The 21,395-nt window shown below is 47.3% G+C and overlaps 2 protein-coding genes and 1 non-coding gene across 4 annotated transcripts; all 3 read left to right on the top strand.

The window, feature by feature from the left end:
• Positions 1–2,095: 2,095 nt before the first annotated feature.
• LOC135814023 (transmembrane protein 180-like) lies at positions 2,096–14,206 on the top strand. Its single transcript, XM_065327068.1, has 9 exons — positions 2,096–2,509; positions 4,095–4,177; positions 4,926–4,964; positions 6,059–6,166; positions 7,023–7,325; positions 7,606–7,729; positions 8,113–8,381; positions 8,831–9,050; positions 12,780–14,206. Exons 1-9 carry the CDS (start codon positions 2,369–2,371, stop codon positions 13,041–13,043), a joined length of 1,551 nt encoding a protein of 516 aa, XP_065183140.1. The 5' UTR covers positions 2,096–2,368; the 3' UTR covers positions 13,044–14,206.
• Positions 8,643–8,715, top strand: Trnav-uac (transfer RNA valine (anticodon UAC)). The gene has a single exon. It is a non-coding gene; the product is annotated as a tRNA-Val (tRNA).
• Positions 14,207–14,864: 658 nt separating the features above from the next.
• On the top strand, positions 14,865–21,367 carry LOC135814030 (probable GH family 25 lysozyme 2). 2 transcript variants are annotated; one of them, XM_065327077.1, is made up of 9 exons: positions 14,865–15,060; positions 15,725–15,851; positions 17,439–17,564; positions 18,726–18,775; positions 19,264–19,329; positions 19,594–19,682; positions 20,221–20,324; positions 20,883–20,943; positions 21,132–21,367. In XM_065327077.1, the coding sequence occupies exons 1-8, from the start codon at positions 14,956–14,958 to the stop codon at positions 20,918–20,920; spliced, it is 705 nt and encodes a 234-aa protein (XP_065183149.1). In that variant the 5' UTR covers positions 14,865–14,955; the 3' UTR covers positions 20,921–20,943; positions 21,132–21,367. The 2 variants fall into 2 exon arrangements, with proteins under 2 accessions (XP_065183149.1, XP_065183148.1); XM_065327076.1 differs by having other exon boundaries at positions 14,866–15,060; positions 20,883–21,367.
• Positions 21,368–21,395: the final 28 nt, after the last annotated feature.

Genomic DNA, 21,395 nt, shown 5'->3' with positions numbered 1-21,395 from the left:
CCTTTCTTACGTTATTCTATAAACTGAAACTCTGTTACTTATTAGAACTTCCGAGTTGGAAGGCTGTTGGTATGCGACTTCTAGACGTGATGCAGCTAAGCATCAGGTTGTTGAAGGTCAGTATCATAGCAGTCAGGGTTGTCGCGATGCTCTGACTCATCATCGGCATCTTGCTTATACATGTACATGTATTAAATTTTGTTTGTCTAGGACACAAACAACGGATAACTTGCAAACGTTTGGTTCTCTTTTTCCATTTTATCAGTGACCGTCCTTCTTTCTTCTTGTACATGTACATGTACAATTATACAAGTAATAACAAGAGCATTAGAAGCTCCTGAGAGCTTATTTACTCTTGGTATGCCGTGTGTCATCATTCAAGAGATATCAGGAAACGCCCTCGATAGGCGAACAGCCTCTGGGGAATCCTAACTACCAAAATACGATCCCTCCCTCCCTCCCTCCATCCATCCATCCATCCATCCATCCATCTATCCTTTCCGGCATCCATCCATCCATCCATCCATCCATCCATCCATCCATCCCTGCATCCATCCATCCATCCCTGCATTCATCCATCCATCCATCCCTGCATCCATCCATCCATCCATCCATCCATCCATCCATCCATCCATCCATCCATCCATCCATCCATCCATCCATCCATCCATCCATCCATCCATCCATCCATCCATCCATCCATCCATCCATCCATCCCTGCATCCCTGCATCCATCCATCCCTGCATCCATCCATCCATCCATCCATCCCTGCATCCATCCCTGCATCCATCCATCCATCCATCCATCCATCCATCCATCCATCCCCTGCATCCGGGCATCCATCCATCCATCCATCCATCCATCCATCCATCCATCCATCCATCCATCCATCCATCCATCCATCCATCCATCCATCCATCCATCCATCCATCCATCCATCCATGATCCATCATCCCATCCCTCCCTCTCTCCCCCTCTCCCTCTCCCCCCCCCTCCCTTCCCCCTCCCTCCCTTCCCCTCCCCCTCTCCCTCCCTCCTTCCCCTCCCTCCCCGGCTCCTGAGTCCTTCCCTTTGATGGCGGCGTCCCTCCCTCTCTTCCTCCGTGCTTCCATCCCTCCACCCTGGCATCCATCCCTTTTCGCCACGAGCCCGGCCTGTACTCAGGTAGACTAAGTCTTGTAGTTGTAGTACAGTTTTCTGCATGCAGTTGATCGATACCCAGCAAATCCGTACGCATTTTCTCTGCGTGTGCCACAACGTAGAGAACCCCATCTCCGCGTAGAAATCTGGAGCCAAAACACGCGAAGCCGTAGACTCTAACCCAGACACCTGCTCTCTACGTGATTTCTCTACGTTTCACGTATAGCAGAACCTCCCTACAGTCCATTCAGAAATAAATGAACTTCTAGCTTTTGGCCATAAATGGGTCAAACGTTGAGTTTTTTTAGAATGTTTTTCTGCAATCCCATATGGAATCCTCTTCCAATTATGTTTCTGAAGTTTTTTTGTCCAAAAAGCAAGCCATAGCAAGAATAGGATTTCGGCCAGGTTTTGCCCCAAAAGCACTGAATTGGGAAAAACCATCAAAATCCAGGCCGTTTGACCCCGCCTGCAACAGTGCATTCTGCGGTTCGAACCCCAGTTCAGGCACCCTTTTTGGACCCTTTTTCAAATTTCAAAGTTCGCAGCACTGCACTGTGTACGATGAAATCACGAAAAATCGCCAAATACGGGAGCTCGCCAGAGCCAGGACCCATCTTTTTATGAATGGACTGTAGTGTCGCCCATGATTCCGGTGCGATTGAGCCAAAAAAGCAAGTAGTGCAAGAGTTTCAAGTAAAATTTAGTTGATTGTAGTTTGCCACGGTTTTGATGTCGCATCTGGTGTGGATTTCAGTGAAAGGAAAAAGTGGTTTTACTTTTTGACGATGACGTATGTATGACGTATGCATGTGCACGTGCAGGTGTGCAAAGATTTGAAAGAATGATTGGTTGGGTTTTCTGCATGAGTGACTTTTTTGAAGATGTTCAAAACACCATGACGAAAGACATGCATGCGAGAATTGTAAAATAATTAAATCGTGCACCTGACAGTGAGTGTGAAGTAACAGTTTGTCCTCTTCTCAGTTCTCTCTTTCAAGTCTTTGTCTTCCTCACACTCAGCCGAATCGCCTGGTGCTCTTTTATTGCAAAATTGTACTAGAATTTCACAATGTAGTGTAGCTTATTTGCCACTGATGGTCTGCTGCAATGTCAAATGAAATTTCCAATGCTCTGATTCAGAGGACGTGGATCTCAAGCCAAGCCAAGATCTAAGGATGATGCTACACGTAGTATTGGGAAGCTGAATGCCTGACAGTAGCAACAATGGTCATGTCTCGCCTTCACTTGGCTTATGGGCTGATGTCCTTTTGTCAGGCAGTGTTGCACAATTTGTTTTTGGTCTACCACGTCGATGTGTTCGTCTCCGTGTTCAAAATTAGTCAGAGTGCATTTTGGCTGGGCGAGGTGAGCCAATAATACTATAATAGTACTATTAGTATTAGATACTCTCCATTTTTAGAATATTTTGTTAAAAAATATTAAATTGAAAACATGGAAAATATTGGGGCACAAGTTATCAAGAGTCCATAAACAAGAGTACCGGTATGCAACTGTGATCTCTTTTCTATGGGCCAAATGCGCCGCGCGCTGCCTTCATTACATCATTCAGCTGCAGTCCGCGCACTGCGGAAAATCAAACACCGCACTTTCCCTCTGGTTTGAAATGAACTTTCGTACAGAACTGGAGTTCACGCGCCAGAATTTAGAGATCGAGCAAAAACGGATGGGCTCGTACGAGAAATTGTGAGTTTGAATGCATGCTTTCAGAGCGTGATGAAGGCAAGTTACGTAATGAAGGCAGCGCGCCGCGCACTGACCCATAACCACAGTTGCATACTCTTGTTTATGCGCTCTTGAAGTTATGCATTAGAGTCCACCAACTATACCAGATTTTTGAACGGTCAGACATGCACAATTTAGCAAAATACTGACAAGGAGTACTGAGACATTCCACGGCATGAAAGTGAGCCTGAGTACTAACTGAGTTTTTGAAAATATATTTATTTTCGATCTAGTAGTCGTTTACGTATACTACACGCCATCCGGCGTCTTCAAGTGTTTGATATGTACAAAGTGAGCACACCGACACACACACACATGCACACACACACACACACACACACACACACACATGCACACACACACACACACACATGCACACACACACACATGCACACACACACACACACACACACACACACCTGTCCTGTAGAGTCACTGCCGCAAAAGGGTCGCGTGATCCCATCACTGGGAAACTTGAGAAGAGAGAGAGAGAGAGGGCACGACGCCCGATGACGCTCCAGGTGCACGGGTAGTCGCATCCGCTTGCCGCATATGCACACGTGCTGGAAGGTTGAGCGCTCCTCTGCTTTTGGTCTATGCGCCACCCTTGAACAGCGATGCCTGCCCCGTCCCCGGACACCGCGAAAGCAGCGACCACACCCGTCACAATGCGCGGCACAACATCCCTCCGACGTTCTGGTAGCTCCAGGTGGCACTGTGGCATCCACCGCCGAGGCACACACATGCCGGACCAAGCCACCGCGGCTTCTCAGCCACCGCCCACACTGACTGGCGCCCCGCTGCTCAGGCACAGGCCGCACACGCTCCTCCAGACACTTATGCCGAGCCATGTCTCCTTTCCGTGAAAAATCCCGTCCGCATACCGTACATACCACTCGGGGCGGAGGCTCAGGCACATTGTCAGGCTCTTGGTAGGTGCTGCGCCACTCCGCGCGAGACTCACATGCAACATCATACCATGATGCCTCCACACCACGGGCACGTAGATCCCGGACAGCACAGTCCTTCCACCTGCGGCGTGGGCCATGTGCCGGGCGACGCTGACACACACACAAACACACACACACACACACCAGCTCGGAAACCAGACTAGTTTGCCCGGTCCGAAAGGCCGTAGGAATTCCGAGGATCCACGGTGTATTGACTCCCATTGAATGTCGTTGATTTTCTGAATTTGCCTGGGCAGGCCATCTTTCTGATATGGAACTCTCTGAATGATTCCTTGTTTGGCTGGTTCAGCGACAGTTCGTTCCTCAAGTCAGACTCTAGGTGAGCAGTGAGTACTATTTTGTACATGTAAATCAATGGTGTGGTGTGCGCATGGCAAGACCTAGATTGAACCAGCACTGCATGCGACGAGTTTAGATGTAAATCAATGGTGGGGTGTGCGCATGGCAAGACCTAAATTGGAGCAGCACTGCGTGCGTAGAGTTCAGATACCCAGTGCGATATCATGTTAGCTTCTATATTTTCATTAGAAATTACAAATCAATGTATCTTCCACAAGTCTCATACTGGAGCAATGTTTGGCCATGTAGATTTCAAATGCAAGCCAGTTTTTTTCTTTCAGAGTGGCAATAAATGGTAGCCTGTACAATGGTATAATAGTTAGGCTGGTGTGAGAGAGAGAGAGAGAGAGGGGGGGGGGGGGGAATGATGTATGATGAAAGGCTGATGGCCATTCAAATAAAAATGAATTAATCGATGTACTGTCGTGGACATGGAAATCCGGTAGAATGACGCGGGTTCAGCGCCCGCAATGCGTACGGAACATTGCAGTGTACGTGCTGGCCGTATGCGTACTCACGGCTGCATGGCCAGCGCCCCGGGGCACTTGAGCTCCGACCGGATTTCCATGTCCACGACAGTACAATGCTGGTCTTTCTTCTTTAGTGAGACGGTATGTTTATGTGATCCATGTATGTTTTGTTTTGTTTCTCCTTAGCAGTTCTTGCTGACATCAATGTCGCAATGCATGGTCTTTGTTTTGTTTATCTTGTTGTTCACTGTAACATAGTTCTTCGTCTGGACTCGGCACAGTGTCGCGGAGAATCAGGTAACGGGACGCACGCTTCTCTTTCCGTCTGTGTGGGTGGGGGTGGTGAGCCACGTCGATTGTGTCACAGGCCCTCGCCCGCCATGCTGGGGTACTACTTTGGGAAATTCAGGGTTGCTGTGGCTTGGTGCATAGTTAAATTGTACTGTATGTGTATAAAAAAAATCACGGTTCACGTGAGACTCGGCCTCCGCATTCATAGGAGCGCCACCACCCTTCAAGGATCAAGGCGCGGATGCAGCTCCTAAAGCGATAAAAGTAATATCGTATGTCCCCCGCACCTTTAAAACCATGGCGGTATATTCAATTATAAAGCCAGTCTCAGTGATTAAGCCACGGGCTTCGTGAATGAAATGACATTTGAAGTATGTTTTGCAAAAATGAAGGAATAAGTACTATGCTAACAAACTTACAGCCCAGCAGGAAGGGTGAACAAGTAGATTTAGATTGAAATTTCTGTGTGGACTTTGACTTTTATGGCATGGCATGGCGTAGTGGGTGAGTCATTTTGCATCTAAAATATCTAGGAAAGCAGCAGTGTTTCGATTACAAGGCCATGGCTTTAAAGGCGCTGACATACGGTGTGTACTAGTTTCGCCGAAGGGTGTAGATCTGTGCAGATAAGGTCTCCGATGGTGAAAACTCATATGGCATGAAACACTACTGTTGTAGCTGGTCTCACAGATTGTATTATTGGTGCAGTACGTTGCAGCCTCCATGACTGATCAAAGATAACGTTAAAGACGAATTCTGTAGTGTAGAACCCGCATGCGAGTTGTGCACTCTGATTATTTGTTATAGTACGCATGTAGTTTTATTATGGCGTGTAATGCTACCCTATTGCTTGGTGACATCGGACCATTGTCTTAGCCTTAGGTACACTGCAGCACTGTCTGGACTCGACTTTTGTGATGCAGTCCTTTGTGTGCGGTGGGCTGAACTCGACGGTCACTGGTGTGTGTGTGTGTGTGTGTGTGTGTGTGTGTGTGTGTGTGTGTGCGCGTGTGTGTGTGTGTGTGTGCGTGCGTTTGTGTGTGCGTGCGTCTGTTTGCGTGTGTGTGTGTCCATACTTGTGTCCATGTGCATGTCTCCAGTGCGATAGAGCGCTGTGGTCCGCTGTTTGCGGCATCGTTTCTCCTGGTATGGTACGCATGGCCATGGCCTGGACTGCAATTTGTCTTCTGCCTTTGTCTTTATGATGGGTGAGTGCTAGTACTGGTGCTGATGTTAAGGGCTTGACTGTGTGCTATCAACTTCTTGTTCCAACTAGAATCCTGATAATGCGAACCCCACATTGCGGGAAAACTTCTTATTCTCCAACCGTGTACAGTCTTTCCGCTGTAGAGTGACCGAGTGTAAGGATGCACCACTGCCTAATGTAGATCTACACAAATGACCATGGGGACGCAGTCGTGCCTCACGTAACTTACATGTGCATGTGCATGAGTTATTGCTCGTCGTGATGCATTGGATATTAGTGATGAAATCGTGGAAAACAGAAAGGTACGATACAGACTGGACCCTCGACACATGTACATGTATGTCGAAATGCTCGCTTTGTCACATAGGGTTGCGATATGCAGTATGCACTGTTGGTACAGATTTCACGTGCGCACGCCCGCACACTGCACTGGTCAGTACAGCCTGCTCACGCACGCCGAACTGACCAGTACAGTGTACAGTGAACGTCAAGTAATGCCTTGCTTACTTCGAATTATCTACAGGAATCCCACATCTCTTTTATGCAAGCAGATTTTGGGGGGCTCCTAATTAGGCGCACATTCTCAGTTCGAGGTTCTCAGATGTGTACCGGTAATATTCTCATGCCGCCCTAGATTATAAATTAACTTTTTCCCACATTTGGTTCATCTCTTCTTTTCTTTGCCTTTCTCTGTGCGTAGTTCTTTGAATGTGTGCTGCTAAATGTGCATTTGGTGTGCAGGGCATAGTTTTGGGAACGTGCGTTCTTACTGTATCAGGCAGCTGTGTTGATTGGGTTTGCCTGTGTCAGGTCACTACCATATCCTAATGCAGGGCTGTGTTTGTGTTGCGTTGCAGCTTTTTGACTGTAATTGACCTGCATCACTCTGCACTTCTTGCCGACATGGCTGTTACGCTGCCCGACCGCACACGCCTGGAGTTTGCTTGTTCGGTTTTCAATGCCGCCGGTACGATGTCACTGTTTGCCTCCTACTTTGTGTGGGATCGTGGTGATCTATCGTCATTCCGTGTGGTCTGTACGATACTTGCCATTGCTTCCGCCGCTGGCTTTGTCCTGTCGGCAAAAGTGATGAAAACGGCCAGCGCTCAGATGAGCATTGGATCATCAAAGAAAGACGACGATGTTATTTCAAGTGGCCGGTATGTTCTGGTTGATAGGTCATATACACTCGCATTGCTTGTGCTTGTGTGCTTATATCTTACTACAAGTATCTGCTTTGATGTACGGGTTCAATTGGGTTGGGTGCATGCATGTACACGTGTGTGTACACTTGTGTGTGTGTGGCTGTGCAAGTAATAGAGGTTATAGGTTTATAGTTTTTTTTTACACGGAACTCCTCCTGTAGAACACTGATGGCAGTCTTCAAACTCTAAGAGAGAGAGATAGATGTGTTCTTCTTGTTCTTCCCCTGTGCTGTAGTCATGTGCAAGACAGCCATGCTGGTAGGGACTCCCATTCGTCCTGGACGGCCTTGAAGCTGTTTTCCAAGCAGATCTACCACCATAAGAATTTCAAGTGGTTCACGTCAATGAATCTCTTACAGGTAGGGCTACAACTAACACAGGTCTTCCCTCGTTATTAGACAACCCCAGCGGTTTCAAATTCGTTGTCTTATATCTAGTGAGTATTATCTACTATCCGGACTATGCACGTGTTTTAGACGTCAGGAGATTTTGCATCGCTGTCTACTGAAGAGGTTTGTTTTGTAAGCGATGTCGTACTAACCAGGGTGGACCTGTTGTACCGGTACTTTACGGTACTGCCAGTCAACAGATTGGGTCCAGTGGAAATATCAGGAGAGGCTGTATATAAAAACGGCTTGATCTTGGTGAAATATTAGTCCGTTTGCTGCGGTGGCTCAGCTCAAGCTGTAGGGTTGATGTGGTTGTGTGTTGTGTTGTGTTGTGCTGTGGACGAATACTGCAGGTGTTCCACTGTCACTTCAACAGCAACTTCTTCCCGCTGTTCCTGGAGCACATGCTGGGTGACTCCGTGTCGGCGTGGACGTCGGCATCGCTGCTCAGCGTTTCGTTTGTGCTGCCGCACATCAACAACCTGTTCTTCCTGTCACTGTGCCGAACGTACGGCGTCTATGCCGTGGTGCGCGGACTGTTCGCCCTGAAAATCCTGATGGCCGTGGGGATGATTCTCGCCGGCTCGCAGAATTTCTTTCTACTGTGTGTATTTATCATGAGGTGAGTGGTTGCTGCACGTACTAGTGTAGTCTGAGTGGTTGCTGCACGTACTAGTGTAGTCTAAGTGGTTGCTGTGCGTACTAGTGTAGTCTGAGTGGTTGCATGTTCATGTCACGTTACATCATGTAGCCGGACTTCTTCGACTTAGAGGTCAGTTTCAGGTGCTGAGCTTTGTAGTAAGGGTGCGCTTACGTTTCTTTGTTCTCGCATGAGTAGGTGGTTTATTCTTAGGCGGCTTCTTGTTGCTTTCTACTCACCGTTGGTTCCTTAGTGTAGTGGTTATCACATTTGCTTTACACGCAAAGGGTCCCGGGTTCGATCCCCGGAGGAACCTGTGCGGTCTTTTTTTGTTTGTCTCTTGTTGTTGATCTCTGTTGTAGCAATAGTTTTTCTTTCTACATTTCTTTCCTTTTTGTCTTTCTTCTTTCTTTCTTTCCTTTTCCGCTCAGCAACCGTGTGTTCACTGAGGGCACATGTAAACTGTTGAACTTGGTCATTAGTGACTTGGTTGATGAAGACTACGTAATCCACGCCAGGCGCACACCCATATCGGCATTGATGTTTGGAACGACGGCCTTGCTCACGAAGCCCGGGCAAAGCCTAGCTCCGTTGATGGGAATCTGGCTATTGACTAGGCTGACGGGTCATTCTCCGTTCGCTGATCAAAAGGTGCGTTACGATTGTGCTTGTGTGAGTGTGCATGTGTGTGTGTTGAAGTCTGTGTGTTATGACCATATGGGTGCCAGAGATGTGAGCAAAATATGCAATAATAGAGAGGTTCTGCAAAACGAAAATGTGTACGAACTTTCGCTCTACGTCACGAAGTGAGAAACTTCGCACGAACTTTCGCAACTTTGGACGCGAAACTTGCAGGGAACGCGAAATGAACTTTCGTAGGAAGTTTCGTGAGATTGGGTCATGTTGTACGTGCACTTGGCGCGTGTAAACTACGAAAATGTGCAGAACACAAAGTTCGTGCGAAAATTCGTACACACTTTCGCAAGGCCTGTCGCGAAACTTCGTTCGAACTTTCGTTGTGCAGAACCTCTCTAATGAAGTAAATTAACATCATGAACTTGTTTCCTTTTTTTAAGAGGTTTAAAAGAGAGGAAGGCTGAGAAAGGTTCATTCTTTTGTTACTGGAGAGGACTATGCACGGGTGCAGTTATAGGGGGAGGGTGCACTGTACGTGCATTATTATTCCCAAAGTGTCCCCAAAAGAGGCTGCATAGATGAGTGGTGTGTTTCCAACGAGACAGTTATCACACATACATTTCGCAACTTTGCCGCCTTGGTCATCCTAGAAACCTGCTCTATCAACACTCCTCTTCAGAACACGTTTGAGCAAAGTAGAGATATGCATTATTAATCTTATCACATCCTATTCATGTTATTCGCAAGTGGTCGTTATTCGCGACGTTGAAAGCATTGAAGTTTCCTCAGAGACAAAAAATGCTACTACAGTCGTCCCTCTCTAATCCGGCACCTTTTGCTACGGCGTTTTCTGCTGGATTAACGAGGGTGCTGGATTAAGAAATCCTGCCCTCTGACCCGGCCCTACCCAATTGCATGCATGTATCATATGTACGTCAAAACGCAGGGTTTTTCCGTGTCGACCCAAGTATTTGGTGCACGGCTTTATATTCTCAATTGTTCTCCGGGAATATACACAGTGATAAAGTGATAAAGTAAAACAGAGAACATGTTCACATGTACTCTTGCACACACACGCACACACACACACACACCTGAAAATTGGCAGGACACTACTCCTTGCTAAAATAAGAAAGTATGGTTGACTGCCGTTGTCTCCTGGACAAGCCTAGCCTGGCCTGGCAAGGAGTGCACCTGTACGGTACGCGATTTACGACTGCCGGATTATGAAACCAAACTACGTGCAGTTTGAGCGATTCGTTTCAAAAAGTCACTGCCGGAGGCGGAATTTAAGTGCCGGATTAAGATGTAGGAATTGAACGAAAAAAATCGGTTTCGTCAGAAAGTGCGCCGGTTGGCAAGGGTTCCGGATAAACAAGTGCCGGATTAGAGAGGGACGACTGTACTTGGTCCGCCAAGTTAAAATTGGCGCTTATCTTCATACTTGATTTTTCGGTGTTCTGCATGTGTCATACGGCATGGAACCACCGATTCACCATCCGAGCATAGCCATTGACCATTGCATCCGACGACGTGGCAGCACAAACCATCACAGACGTTGCGATCGGTTCGTTTGAGTCTTTTTGACGGAGCTACCACCGACGAACACTTCCGTCAGTGCAAGAAAACACTGCAACCTCCACTCGAGTCCGAAAAGTAGGTCGGGATTTCAGAGCGATGGAGAATACAGTTTCTGTCTATTTCCAGCTGGCTGGTGGCAAGGATTGTTTACCGCGGGGAGGTATAGAAAAGCTGAAAAAGCGCTTCGCGAGCTTGAATTTCAGTGCTGGCACAGTTCAGCGCCTAGTGAAGAGTTACCCCCAGCAAATCGCTGACGAAGGAACTGCAGCTCATGTCGACATCTCCAGAAAGTGAGACCTATCCGGCGGACATACTCTGAAACTCACAGAGGACCGGGCAAAAGAGCTAATCAAAATAAACACCAAGTCCTGAGGGAAGCTCTCGTGCAAAGGACTTTCAGGAAACTAGCCGAAAAGCCTGGTGCAAGGCGTTAGGTTTGAGGTGCAGTAAGCACAGCCACAGGTGCTACATCAAGTGGAAGGTATCACTGCGCTGCATGTACAGGCACCAGCGGCTCGCGCGGGTGCTGATCATCAAGTACGACAAGCGCAAAAGGCGATTTGAAAAAAAGACACTGATGTGGCGTTGCCTATTTGTCTCAAACTAAGCCCCATTATTGCGACGGACGGGGATAACACTTTCAGCCAACACGCGGGCAGTCTCACTCAGCTTCTGAGCGGCAAGGTAACCGGCACCCACTGCCTTTGAGCGGGATTCGAGACGAGAAGAAGTGGAACAAGCTATGAAACGTGCAGCAGCTGTCCGGATCGAACATTTTGAGCTCTTCCTCCAGCGACAATAGTGGCGAGGAGGACGTGCAACTTTCTTGAATTTTCGGCTGAGTTGCTTACTGACATGTAAATAATCATGTACATAGCGCTTTGTGATCGTGGTATGCTTCAAATATCTGTATTTCCTTCCTGAGACAAGTGTGAAGGTAAGCGCCAATTGTAACTGGGCAGACCAAGTAGTATAGCACTTTGACTTAGTAGGAACACACAATTCAGGTTCTTTAACAACATGTTTCACGAGTAAACTTTCGTGCCTTCTCTTCATTCAGGTGATAGAAGGAACAACGAAAAGGTGCACGTGTGAAGAAACCTAACAAGCATGAAATGCAGTGCGACAACAATAGGCAACCAATGGACATACCGTATTTTTCCATTCATAAATCGACCCGTTTAATATGACCTTAAAACGTAATTAGAAAAGGGGCAGTTGACCTACAATGGGTTTTTTTACCTCTGTTAGGTAGGTCGTCAACAACTTGTTACAGTCAGACCTCGCTTAACCGCACACATCTGTTTTCCACAAAAATATCCGGATAGGCGAGGGAACCGGATAACTGAACACACATACTGTATATGCATGTGGCATATCAAAAGCAGTGACATCGTACATACATGTAGACGGGTCCTATGCAGTACAACTAGCGTGCACAGTATGTAAAACAAGCTTGAAAAATGACAAGTGCATGCAACTGAGTGCTGTCCACATGCACCCAGCAGGTCAAGGACCTCATTTGCCTGTACAACTCCCTGATTCTAGCTTCTGCAAGGCACATGCAACCGGATACGATGAAGCTTTTTGTACACATTTCAACCAGTTTGTACACAAAATCATGCACCGGTATGCAGATCGCGAGGTCCGGTTATGTTGTATGCATAACATATGCTGCACATCGGTAACCAGCGATTTTCTTCCGGATGGCGAGGGATCCGGATAAACGAGTACCGGATAAGCGAGGTCTGACTGTAGTTAGGTCCATGGGTTGCCTATTATTGTCGCACTACATTCACCCTTGTTAGGTTTTCCAAATTTCCACACTTTCACCTTTTTGTCTTTCCTTCTATGTGTGGCGTTGTTGTTTTAGCTTTTCTTCCTTGCATCGTTCTATCATCTCTCTACTGTTCTTGTTCCTTTGCTCTTACCTTTCTATCACCTGAAGAGAAGGCACGGAAGTTTACTTGTGACGAATGTTATTGAAGAGCTTGAATTGAAAGTATTGATGTTACTTGGTGGTGACAGTCAATTTTTTCTTCGGACTTTTCCCTTTTCCATTCCCTCAAACTAGTGAATTATCAGAATAGGTGAAGATAGTATGTTATTTGCGAGTTGTGACACGTGACGTTCTCTAAATATTTCTTTCTCTGTTGTTAACAGGCAGCTGTGGACCCAGTGTTAGCGGATAATCCACTGGTGGTAGATGGCATGTCGGCCGTGGCGCAGGGCTGGTCTCACCTGGGCCCACTGCTCGACATGCAGACCGCCTGCTTCTACATCCTGGTGGCGATACCGCTGCTGTGTGGCTTGCTGCAGCTGGTGCTCTGGAGCCAGTTCACCTTGCACGGCGCACGCTTAGCTAGTATCAAGCGCCACCGCATGATGGCGGACTCCAGTGGGTCGGCAACAAGAGAACCAGTATAGGATGCCTGTGTTATTTATGTCAGTTCTGTTCTGGTGCCTGTGCTCAACGCACGGTTCTCTGACGTAAGTTATTTGTTTTACATTTCAAAAAGGCTCCATTTAATTTTGCTGCTTTCTCTGCTTGCTATCACTGAGAATGCTTGAACATCTTTTCATTGTAAGTTCCTTAAAAATCATTTTCTGTTTGGTTTGTTCGTGTGACAGCGATATAACTTATAAAGCTATAAGCCTTGACTATGAAAGCAGGGAGTAGTAAAATGCCATATTATATTTTCTACTACCTGTTGCACGTTGAAGAAAGTTCCACAACATAACAGTCATTTGCCTTCAATTTTATTACAACGGTTTTCTCTCAATGCAAACTCTCCCATCGGTCTGCAGTGCTAGGTTTTAGTGTGGCAGCAGGCTGCCAATATTCAACTGCATGTAATTTTAATTCTCTCCTGTTTTCATTGCTTTCTGTCGTATTGTGTTTGCAATGTTGCACTTCAATGAAGGCAATATCCCTGTTGACATCCCCAAACTATCTTGTATTTATTTTTCCAACTTTGCTGCTGAGTGAATGTCAGCGCTCGCACATTGTTTGTTTTTAGTAGATGGCCAGGTTTTTTTTTCAACTGTAGGTGCTTGATTCGTCACTGTTGTGTTCTACTGTGGAGAAAGACAAACATCGTGGTGGTATAGTGCTGCTGTGCTGCTCTCTTAACATCATGGTGGTATAGTGCTGCTGTGCTGCTCTCTTGTTAAATCTAGCTCCCATAGTGCCGGGCTCGTTTTCAAAGTTTAGGAGGCGCTTTGCTCTGTCTGGTTTTGTTCAACTAACTTCCTTGGTCGTGTTACCAGTACCGTGTTAGTGACGTATTTACATAATCATTGTTAATTTGTTATACTTCACAATACTATTGCAGGTGCCATCGCCTGCTGCTAACTGAATTGTCATGGCATGTAGCCATTCACTAGTGTATTACCAGATCATTATTGCCACGGTCTTGGGTAAACATTAGCACGTCAGCTAATTTGCTCTCTTGCAGTAACATCACGAGTACATAATATTATAACCCCAGGCCAGGGGTTATGTTATGTACTCTTGGTAACACCCACTTCAAGAGTTGAGGGAATAACAATAATAGCTACAAGGCGGCGCTCAGGCCGCTGATCATGTGCAGGCTGTATGTCTTATCTACCATTGTATGGTCTGCAGGATGGATTCCTGCAGCTGTGTGTGTGTGTGTTACCGCGGAACTACTTCGCCGGAAGAACCCGATCACCAGCTGATCACGGGATTTACAGTGTCCCTTCCGAGTCTATTTTTAGCTGCTACTACTACACTGCATGATCTACACTAGTACAGTGCTGGCAACTGAAATCCGACTCCCCAAGGGAGTCGGATTTCAGTTGCCAGCACTGTACAGTCATGACTCATGTACTTGGGACTTCTAGATTCTCTTGTTTTTATTTGGGGCATGTGGAAGCAGGTGGCACCGTGCTGTGCAGCTAGCTAGCCTCACGAAGTGACAAGTCTGTCAAAGTGTCATGAAGACAGCTAGCTCTCACGTGCTTTGAATGGGAGGACATAATTCTCTGCAACACGCTCCAGATCAGGACCAACCCACTTACCCAGTAGATCTACAGGGTTCGCGAGTTTTCTAGACTGAGCCTCTGAGGACGACACTTCGCCAAGCTAGTACTAGCTGCTACGCAACTGCAACATAGCGGCCGCCTGGACAAGATAGTGCATGCCAGAATGTACCATACGCATGGCTCCCGGGGACCCCCGGCCCCGAAGCCAGCAAAGTACGTAGATCTACACACAAATGGGTGGTTTGAACTTTCATGCGTTGTGAGCACAACTTCTCTTCCGCCGAACAAGCTTTCGCCATCACCTTCATTCTACCGCAGCCACTAGCCGATTATGAAGGTTCTGCTGCTCGTAGCCTGCCTTGCTGCAGTGGCTAACTGCATGCCCATGCAGCGTCAGCTGGACCTGCAGTACTCGTACACCGCTAACGAAACCCAGGTGAGTAGTTGCATGGTGTTGGCCTTTTCGGAGTTCAACACTTTACTTGTATGGTCTCCATGTTTGGCCTGAATCAGTACGCCACAGTCATGCATTTGCTCCAGGAAGCTTACAGGTGGATGGTTTTGCATGCTCTCTAGCTCTCTCTCCCTGTATCTGCACTGCAATACTACAATTGTAGCGCCCACAATATCTTCTGTAGTCTTGAGCTACAGCCCAGTACAGGACTCGGTATGTGTCCTGTCATACAAAACATCACACCCAACTTCAACCAGCAGATCTTTCCTGAACAACACTGCAACACAAAGCACATGACCCGACTGTACATCTACATGTAACATGATTATTGTATCCTCTGGACAAGGAGATTGGCCGCTGTTGAGCTACCGGTATAATAATTATAATGATGTAAATATGTCCAGTATAGCTTTGTCATGCACCATTCAGAGTTTTGTCTCGGCTGCATGCAGCAAGACGTTTTTATCTGCTGACATTGAATATGCACTCTGCTTGGCAACTGGCTTGACAATATGTACGGCACAGTGACACTAGATAAGAGAGAAAGGGAATGTTGCTATGTGCTGGTGAGATGATCATGCATTGACACGGTACTGACAGACATTGTGTGTCTATTGCCTGTTGGAACATAAAAATTACTATGTAGCTGGAGCACCACCATGCCTTCAGCGAACTCGGCGTGGACGTGTCCCAGCCCACGGGCCTCACGGCGTTCAAGTGCCTGAAGCAGAGCGGTCACAAGTTTGCCATTGTGCGTGCGTATGAAAGCATTGGTAAGTCGACCGGGGCCATGTTTGTTCAGTGTCAACATGCTGCAGGGCCATCCCCCCCCCCCCCACCCCCCCCCCCCCCCCTCAGTGGTTGATCTATTATAATAGGCTTTATGAATTTCACTTTCCACCATCGCACATGATGCTATAGATGGTGCTACTTGAAGTACTTCTTGCAGTTGTAACGGAATCACAGCCATTCCGTTCCCCGGGACGCAGGACACAAAGGACAAGACTGGTTTGTATTACATTATTTATATTGACAATACGGAAAATGGAGACAATACTCAAAGGGACGAACAAGAAGACTGACAAAAGGACTCTCGACTACAAAATCGCGCATGCTCATATGAGTCATATCACACATGCACGCGACTAGACGAGACAGTTTGGGGAATGCCATCACACAGGAAAACAACACATCATTTTACAACACCTGCCCCCTTGATGACATTCCACAAAAATTAATAATAAACCGACACCCCGTTCCACATGCACAACAGCAAAAGGAACCACAGCAAAACAGAAAAACGAAAACCAACCAACAACCTAGAGCCGACGCTCTAAAATAATATCCGGGCCACGAAACAGGGCCAAACAAAAACCTAGAGCCGACGCTCTAAAACCAGGCCACGCCACACAAGGCCAACCGAAACACGGGAGCCGAAGCTCCAACAAAATAATAACATGCGCACAGCCGCACCAAATAAATCTACAACAAAATCAATGGAGAACAACAGAACGAATAGAAGAGCAACAGACCGACAACAACCAAACTGAAACAACACAGCAACAAGCAACGAACTGAACAGAGAGAGAACAACACAGCGAGCAAGACAACAAGACGAACAACAAGGACGACACACAGTCGGTGACGCCAGACTCGTCCACTGTCCTCTGGCGAGCCACGGCCACACGCTCCGTCGCGGTTCCTGCCGTCTCAGGCTCCAGTCCACAGTGACTGTTCTAGTCATCACCTTCTCTGCCTCCTCTCCGCGTCGTCTTCCGCTCCCACCAGCTCTTCACCTCCTCCGCTACCACGCTCTGCTTACTTCAAAGTAACAGTTACTTCGCTGTTGACGACGATGAACAGACAGACTCATGACAAACTTACTCATCCTCTGCGTCCCGGGTTTCGGCACCACGTTCCACATGCACAACACACAGTTTGGGGAATGCCATCACACAGGAAAACAACACATCATTTTACAACACAGTACAGTCAACTTCGCTAATAACGACTGCGGATATAACGACAATTCGCAAATAACGACAGAATTTCCATGCCCAGAGCAAAGTCCATTCTACCTGTAAACATGAGACGTCGGGTATAAGGACACTTTGCGAATAAGGACACTTTTCTGATGCCCAGCCAAGTGTCGTCATACGCAAAGTTGACTGTACATGTATCAAGAGTGCATAATCCCTAGTGTGCCACTTACCAGTCACCATGGTCACTGAGTTTGACCTTTGACCTACCTGCACCGTATTGCCATGCTCTGCATAACTGTGTGATTTGATGATTTACTTTAGTACTGTATAATATGTATGTGCAACTGTCATGGCCGTCCGTTGTCTGCTTCACGATAGGTGCGCCCGACTCGCATGCTCCCGCCACCATCTCCAATGCCTGGGGAGCTGACTTCAGTCACGTCGATGTCTACTTGTTCCCATGCTATCGCTGTGGCAATCCTGCCGCTCAAGTCCAGTCCATGGGTAAGCTGTGCGGGTCGTGAACACGTTCATCGTGCTCCTGAGATGAGCCTTCCACACTCTGGGCATTGGCATGCAGTGCGCATGCATGTGCACTGCATGCTGAGGCACAAGGCAATGAATGATACATGTAAATGTAGATCAGTGCCCACAAGTGACAAATGCCTTGCCAAGCAAGATGGTGGGCCGGGGTGATACACGTGTTTGCTTTCTCGTGTGCGTACTAGTCCCTGAGTCAGTGTACTTACCTGCGTACATGTACACGCATTGTACTGCCCTGCCGCGTGTTAGTGTGACTTGATGCTTTCAATTAATGTTTAGTGTATGGTCATGTGTGTGTGTGTGTGTGTGTGTGTGTGTGTGTGTGTGTGTGTGTGTGTGTGTGTGTGTGTGTGTGTGTGTGTGTGTGTGTCCCATATGGTGCAGTGGTATGTGCAGCGATTTCCAATCGATAGGTTGCAGGTTCGATTCCCGACGATTATGGTCACACACGTCTTTCTTCTCTTTCTCAGACTCTTCCTGTCTTTTCTTTCATTCTCCTGGGTGGTTGCCAACAGCCAGTGCATGCCGGAGTATGTGGTGTGATGTGTGTGCGGGAAGAAAAGAAAGAAAAAAAGACCAAAAAGTAGGGATTCACTGGCCAGAAAAAGCCACTTCATAGCTGCGTGGTGTAGACCAGGCTGAATAGTGGCGGCCAATTCTTCAGCCTTGCAAGCTGTTGAATAGTGCAATCCCAGCACAAGTTGCTATGGCTTCTGCTGTAGCATAGCTATCATCGCCTCCGGCGATGGGCGTCCACTGGTCCAATGGTGTGTGTGTGTGTGTGTGCGTGCGTGCGTGCGTGCGTGCGTGCGTGCGTGCGTGCGTGCGTGCGTGCGTGCGTGCGTGGTGTGAAAAAATGGAAAAAATGAAAAATGAAAAATAGGGATTCGCTGACCACAAAAAGTCACTTCAATCAGCTGTGTGGTGGATACCAGGCTAAAAGTTAGTGGCGGTCAATTCATCAGCCTTGCAAGCTGTTGAATGGTGTAATCCCAGCACAAGTTGCTATGTCTAACATAGCTGTTCGCTATCATCGCTTCCGCGATGGGTATGTCTGAGTCTGAGTGTGTGTGTGCCGTGTGTGTGTGTGTGTGTCTGTGTCTGTCTGTGTGCTGGCTGCAGTGAGCCACCTGAGTGGCTCTCGCTACGGTATGATTTGGCTGGACGTTGAGGTACGGCCAATCTGAGACTCTACTTTATCTGCACTGCCCGGTTTCATATACACACATATCTCGTTTATCCGGGCGGTCCGGGACTGGGCACTGCACGGAACTTTGAAATGTCCGCAGCTCCAAATCACATACATGTTGATTTGGAAAGGCCATAGATATACATGACGTCACTACTTCCACAAAAAGTGATAAAAGAGTTGTAATATTTCCACTGAAACTCACCCAAAGGGTGCCCGGTAGACTGAAATGCCCGTAACTTCGGGGTCTGCATAACCGAGGTATGAGTGCACGTGTAGTTATAACAAAATTTAATGTCCATGGCGGTCCAACATAATGTCATTAAATTTATTGAAGGTTTTTGACTACATGTATGTTCAATCATTGTTGTAGTGCTATGCAATGGCATGAGTGCATGTGTTTCTGCCATATGCCCGGCCTGGAAGTGATGAACGAATACCAGTACTTGCGCTTGTTGTGTTTTGCATTAGGGATCATGGAGTTCTTCAAAAACGGACAACCAGAATTTCTTCACTGAACTCGCTGCAGCAGCCCGTGTAAGTCTAACAAAGTACACAGTTCTTTCCACAAGCCTGAGTGCAAGTTGCGAGGTGTCTTTTCCTGTGGAATGACCATGGACTCTTGATGATATGCCATGGTCACTGGTGATCAGTCTGGTGTAAGAAGATCATGTTTTGGTGTCACTTCGCTGGCGCAACACCGGGCTTAGGCAAGTTTCGCTGTATTCAGGTGGAACATGCATGTATCAGTATGTCATGTAACTGTACTCTTGTGCATGTGTGTGTGTGTTTGCATTGTAGAAAGAGAAGTCGACCGGCGTGTATACATCTCAATACCAGTGGAGCAGCATAATGGGAGATTGGGATGGTGGAAGCCACTTGCCTCTCTGGTAAGACAATAGAAAGTGACTCATCGCTAGGCTAGCGGGTACTGTAAGGAATGGATTTACACGGAGTCACTCTATTTGTTAGAAATAGCCCGGCTACAATCAGTACAACATGTACACCAAACCCTCGCTTATCGGGGCATCTCTCTCAACTGGCTATTTGAAGGACTAGTCTGGGACTGTAGAGTAGCATTTTCAGTTTTTCACTACATGTACTTCGAAACACAGTTGCGCTCAGTGAAGTCCCACTTACATCGTTGCATTTGCACATGTGTACATCCAGCCGCAATCGTGCCACTTGCAGGGCGTCGAGGGCCGCGCAAGCTGAGGGCGCCAAATATGCACTTTTGGGGGTTTCCCCTAGCACAACTGTTCCTGTACTACTGTACTACTACGGCATATTGTATTCTCAATGTGTGCAGCACATACATGTGTGTGTGTGGGCTGTAGACACTTATTCGATGCCATGCTGTATGACACAGCATTAGAATGATTTCCATTTTTTCCATGCACCACATGACCTTCCTCCACTGTGTTCTAGGTACGCCCACTACGACAACAACCCCTCGTTCTCCGACTTTGAGAAGTTTGGCGGGTGGGACCGTCCCAACGTGAAGCAGTATGAGGGTGATAAGTTTGAGTGTGGTAAGTGAGATCAGATGCCGCTGTACATACTGATACTAGTGTACAGTACAGCCTGTGTTTGCTGGACCCTCAATCAAGCAGACTCCTGTGTTGACCGGGAACATTTTTCACGCACCAAAGTGCTGTGGATCGAACGTGCATCCCTGACTCAAGCAGACTCCTGTCATATTAGACAAGATAGACTACGCTGCACGAAAGGCATCCGGCTAGGGCAAGTTTTACTGTCACTGATACTCATACTCGAATGCACTTCACACATTATGTATATTGGTGATGGGATCCGGACACTGGTGTGCCGCTCTCTGTGTGGCAAGTTTTACAGGTTTGAGGGAAAGGGGTCCCCACCCTCGACCATAGTTCCACATAATATAGTGTGAAACCTGCACACCGCCAACGTGTGATGTGTAGCTAAATCCTACACCATGGCTACAGCTATGATGGGTCTAACTTTATTAGTATTAGGCTAATGTCAGTTGATGCCGAGTAGGTGCTAAACTTGCATGGGCATGACGCACTTGTGAGCAGCCCACTGCCCTTGTGTGTGATTTTATTCTGTAGGTGCTGGTGTGGATCTCAACTACGAGCCTGGCTTGTAAAGCTGCAATCAGCAATGTCATGCGGCAGGCATGCATCCATGCCTTTGCAGATGCAACTGGAACTGGAGGCTCTAAGTGTCCTGTACCTTGCAGCACCTCACACAATACACTGCTGGAACATGTGTTTCTCTCAACCATTTTCTTGTACCCGACTAAAACTAGCGGGACCACGTCAGATGAGAAGAGCTCCCCTGGTCCAGGGCATGGATGCATGCACGTACTGATATGATTTGTGAAGTTGCCGCCCTGTTCTTGTTGTCTTACTGGTATATTTTCCCCTCGTCGTTGTGAGTTTGTCAAACTTAAATTCCAATCATGTTCCCCATTAGCATAAACTGAGGGTTCCCACGTGTATAATGTTGTACTTGTACATCCTATGTACAAAATCTCAACCAGTGAGGTTACCGTATTTCCCAGTAAGTTAGTACGTACTAACTTTCGAACTTAGCAGCCACATGAGTACTTATTTTCGGGG

This window comes from Sycon ciliatum, chromosome 4, assembly GCF_964019385.1.
Source record: "Sycon ciliatum chromosome 4, ocSycCili1.1, whole genome shotgun sequence".
Lineage (NCBI taxonomy): Eukaryota > Metazoa > Porifera > Calcarea > Leucosolenida > Sycettidae > Sycon > Sycon ciliatum.
This window is presented reverse-complemented; position numbering and strand designations above follow the sequence as displayed.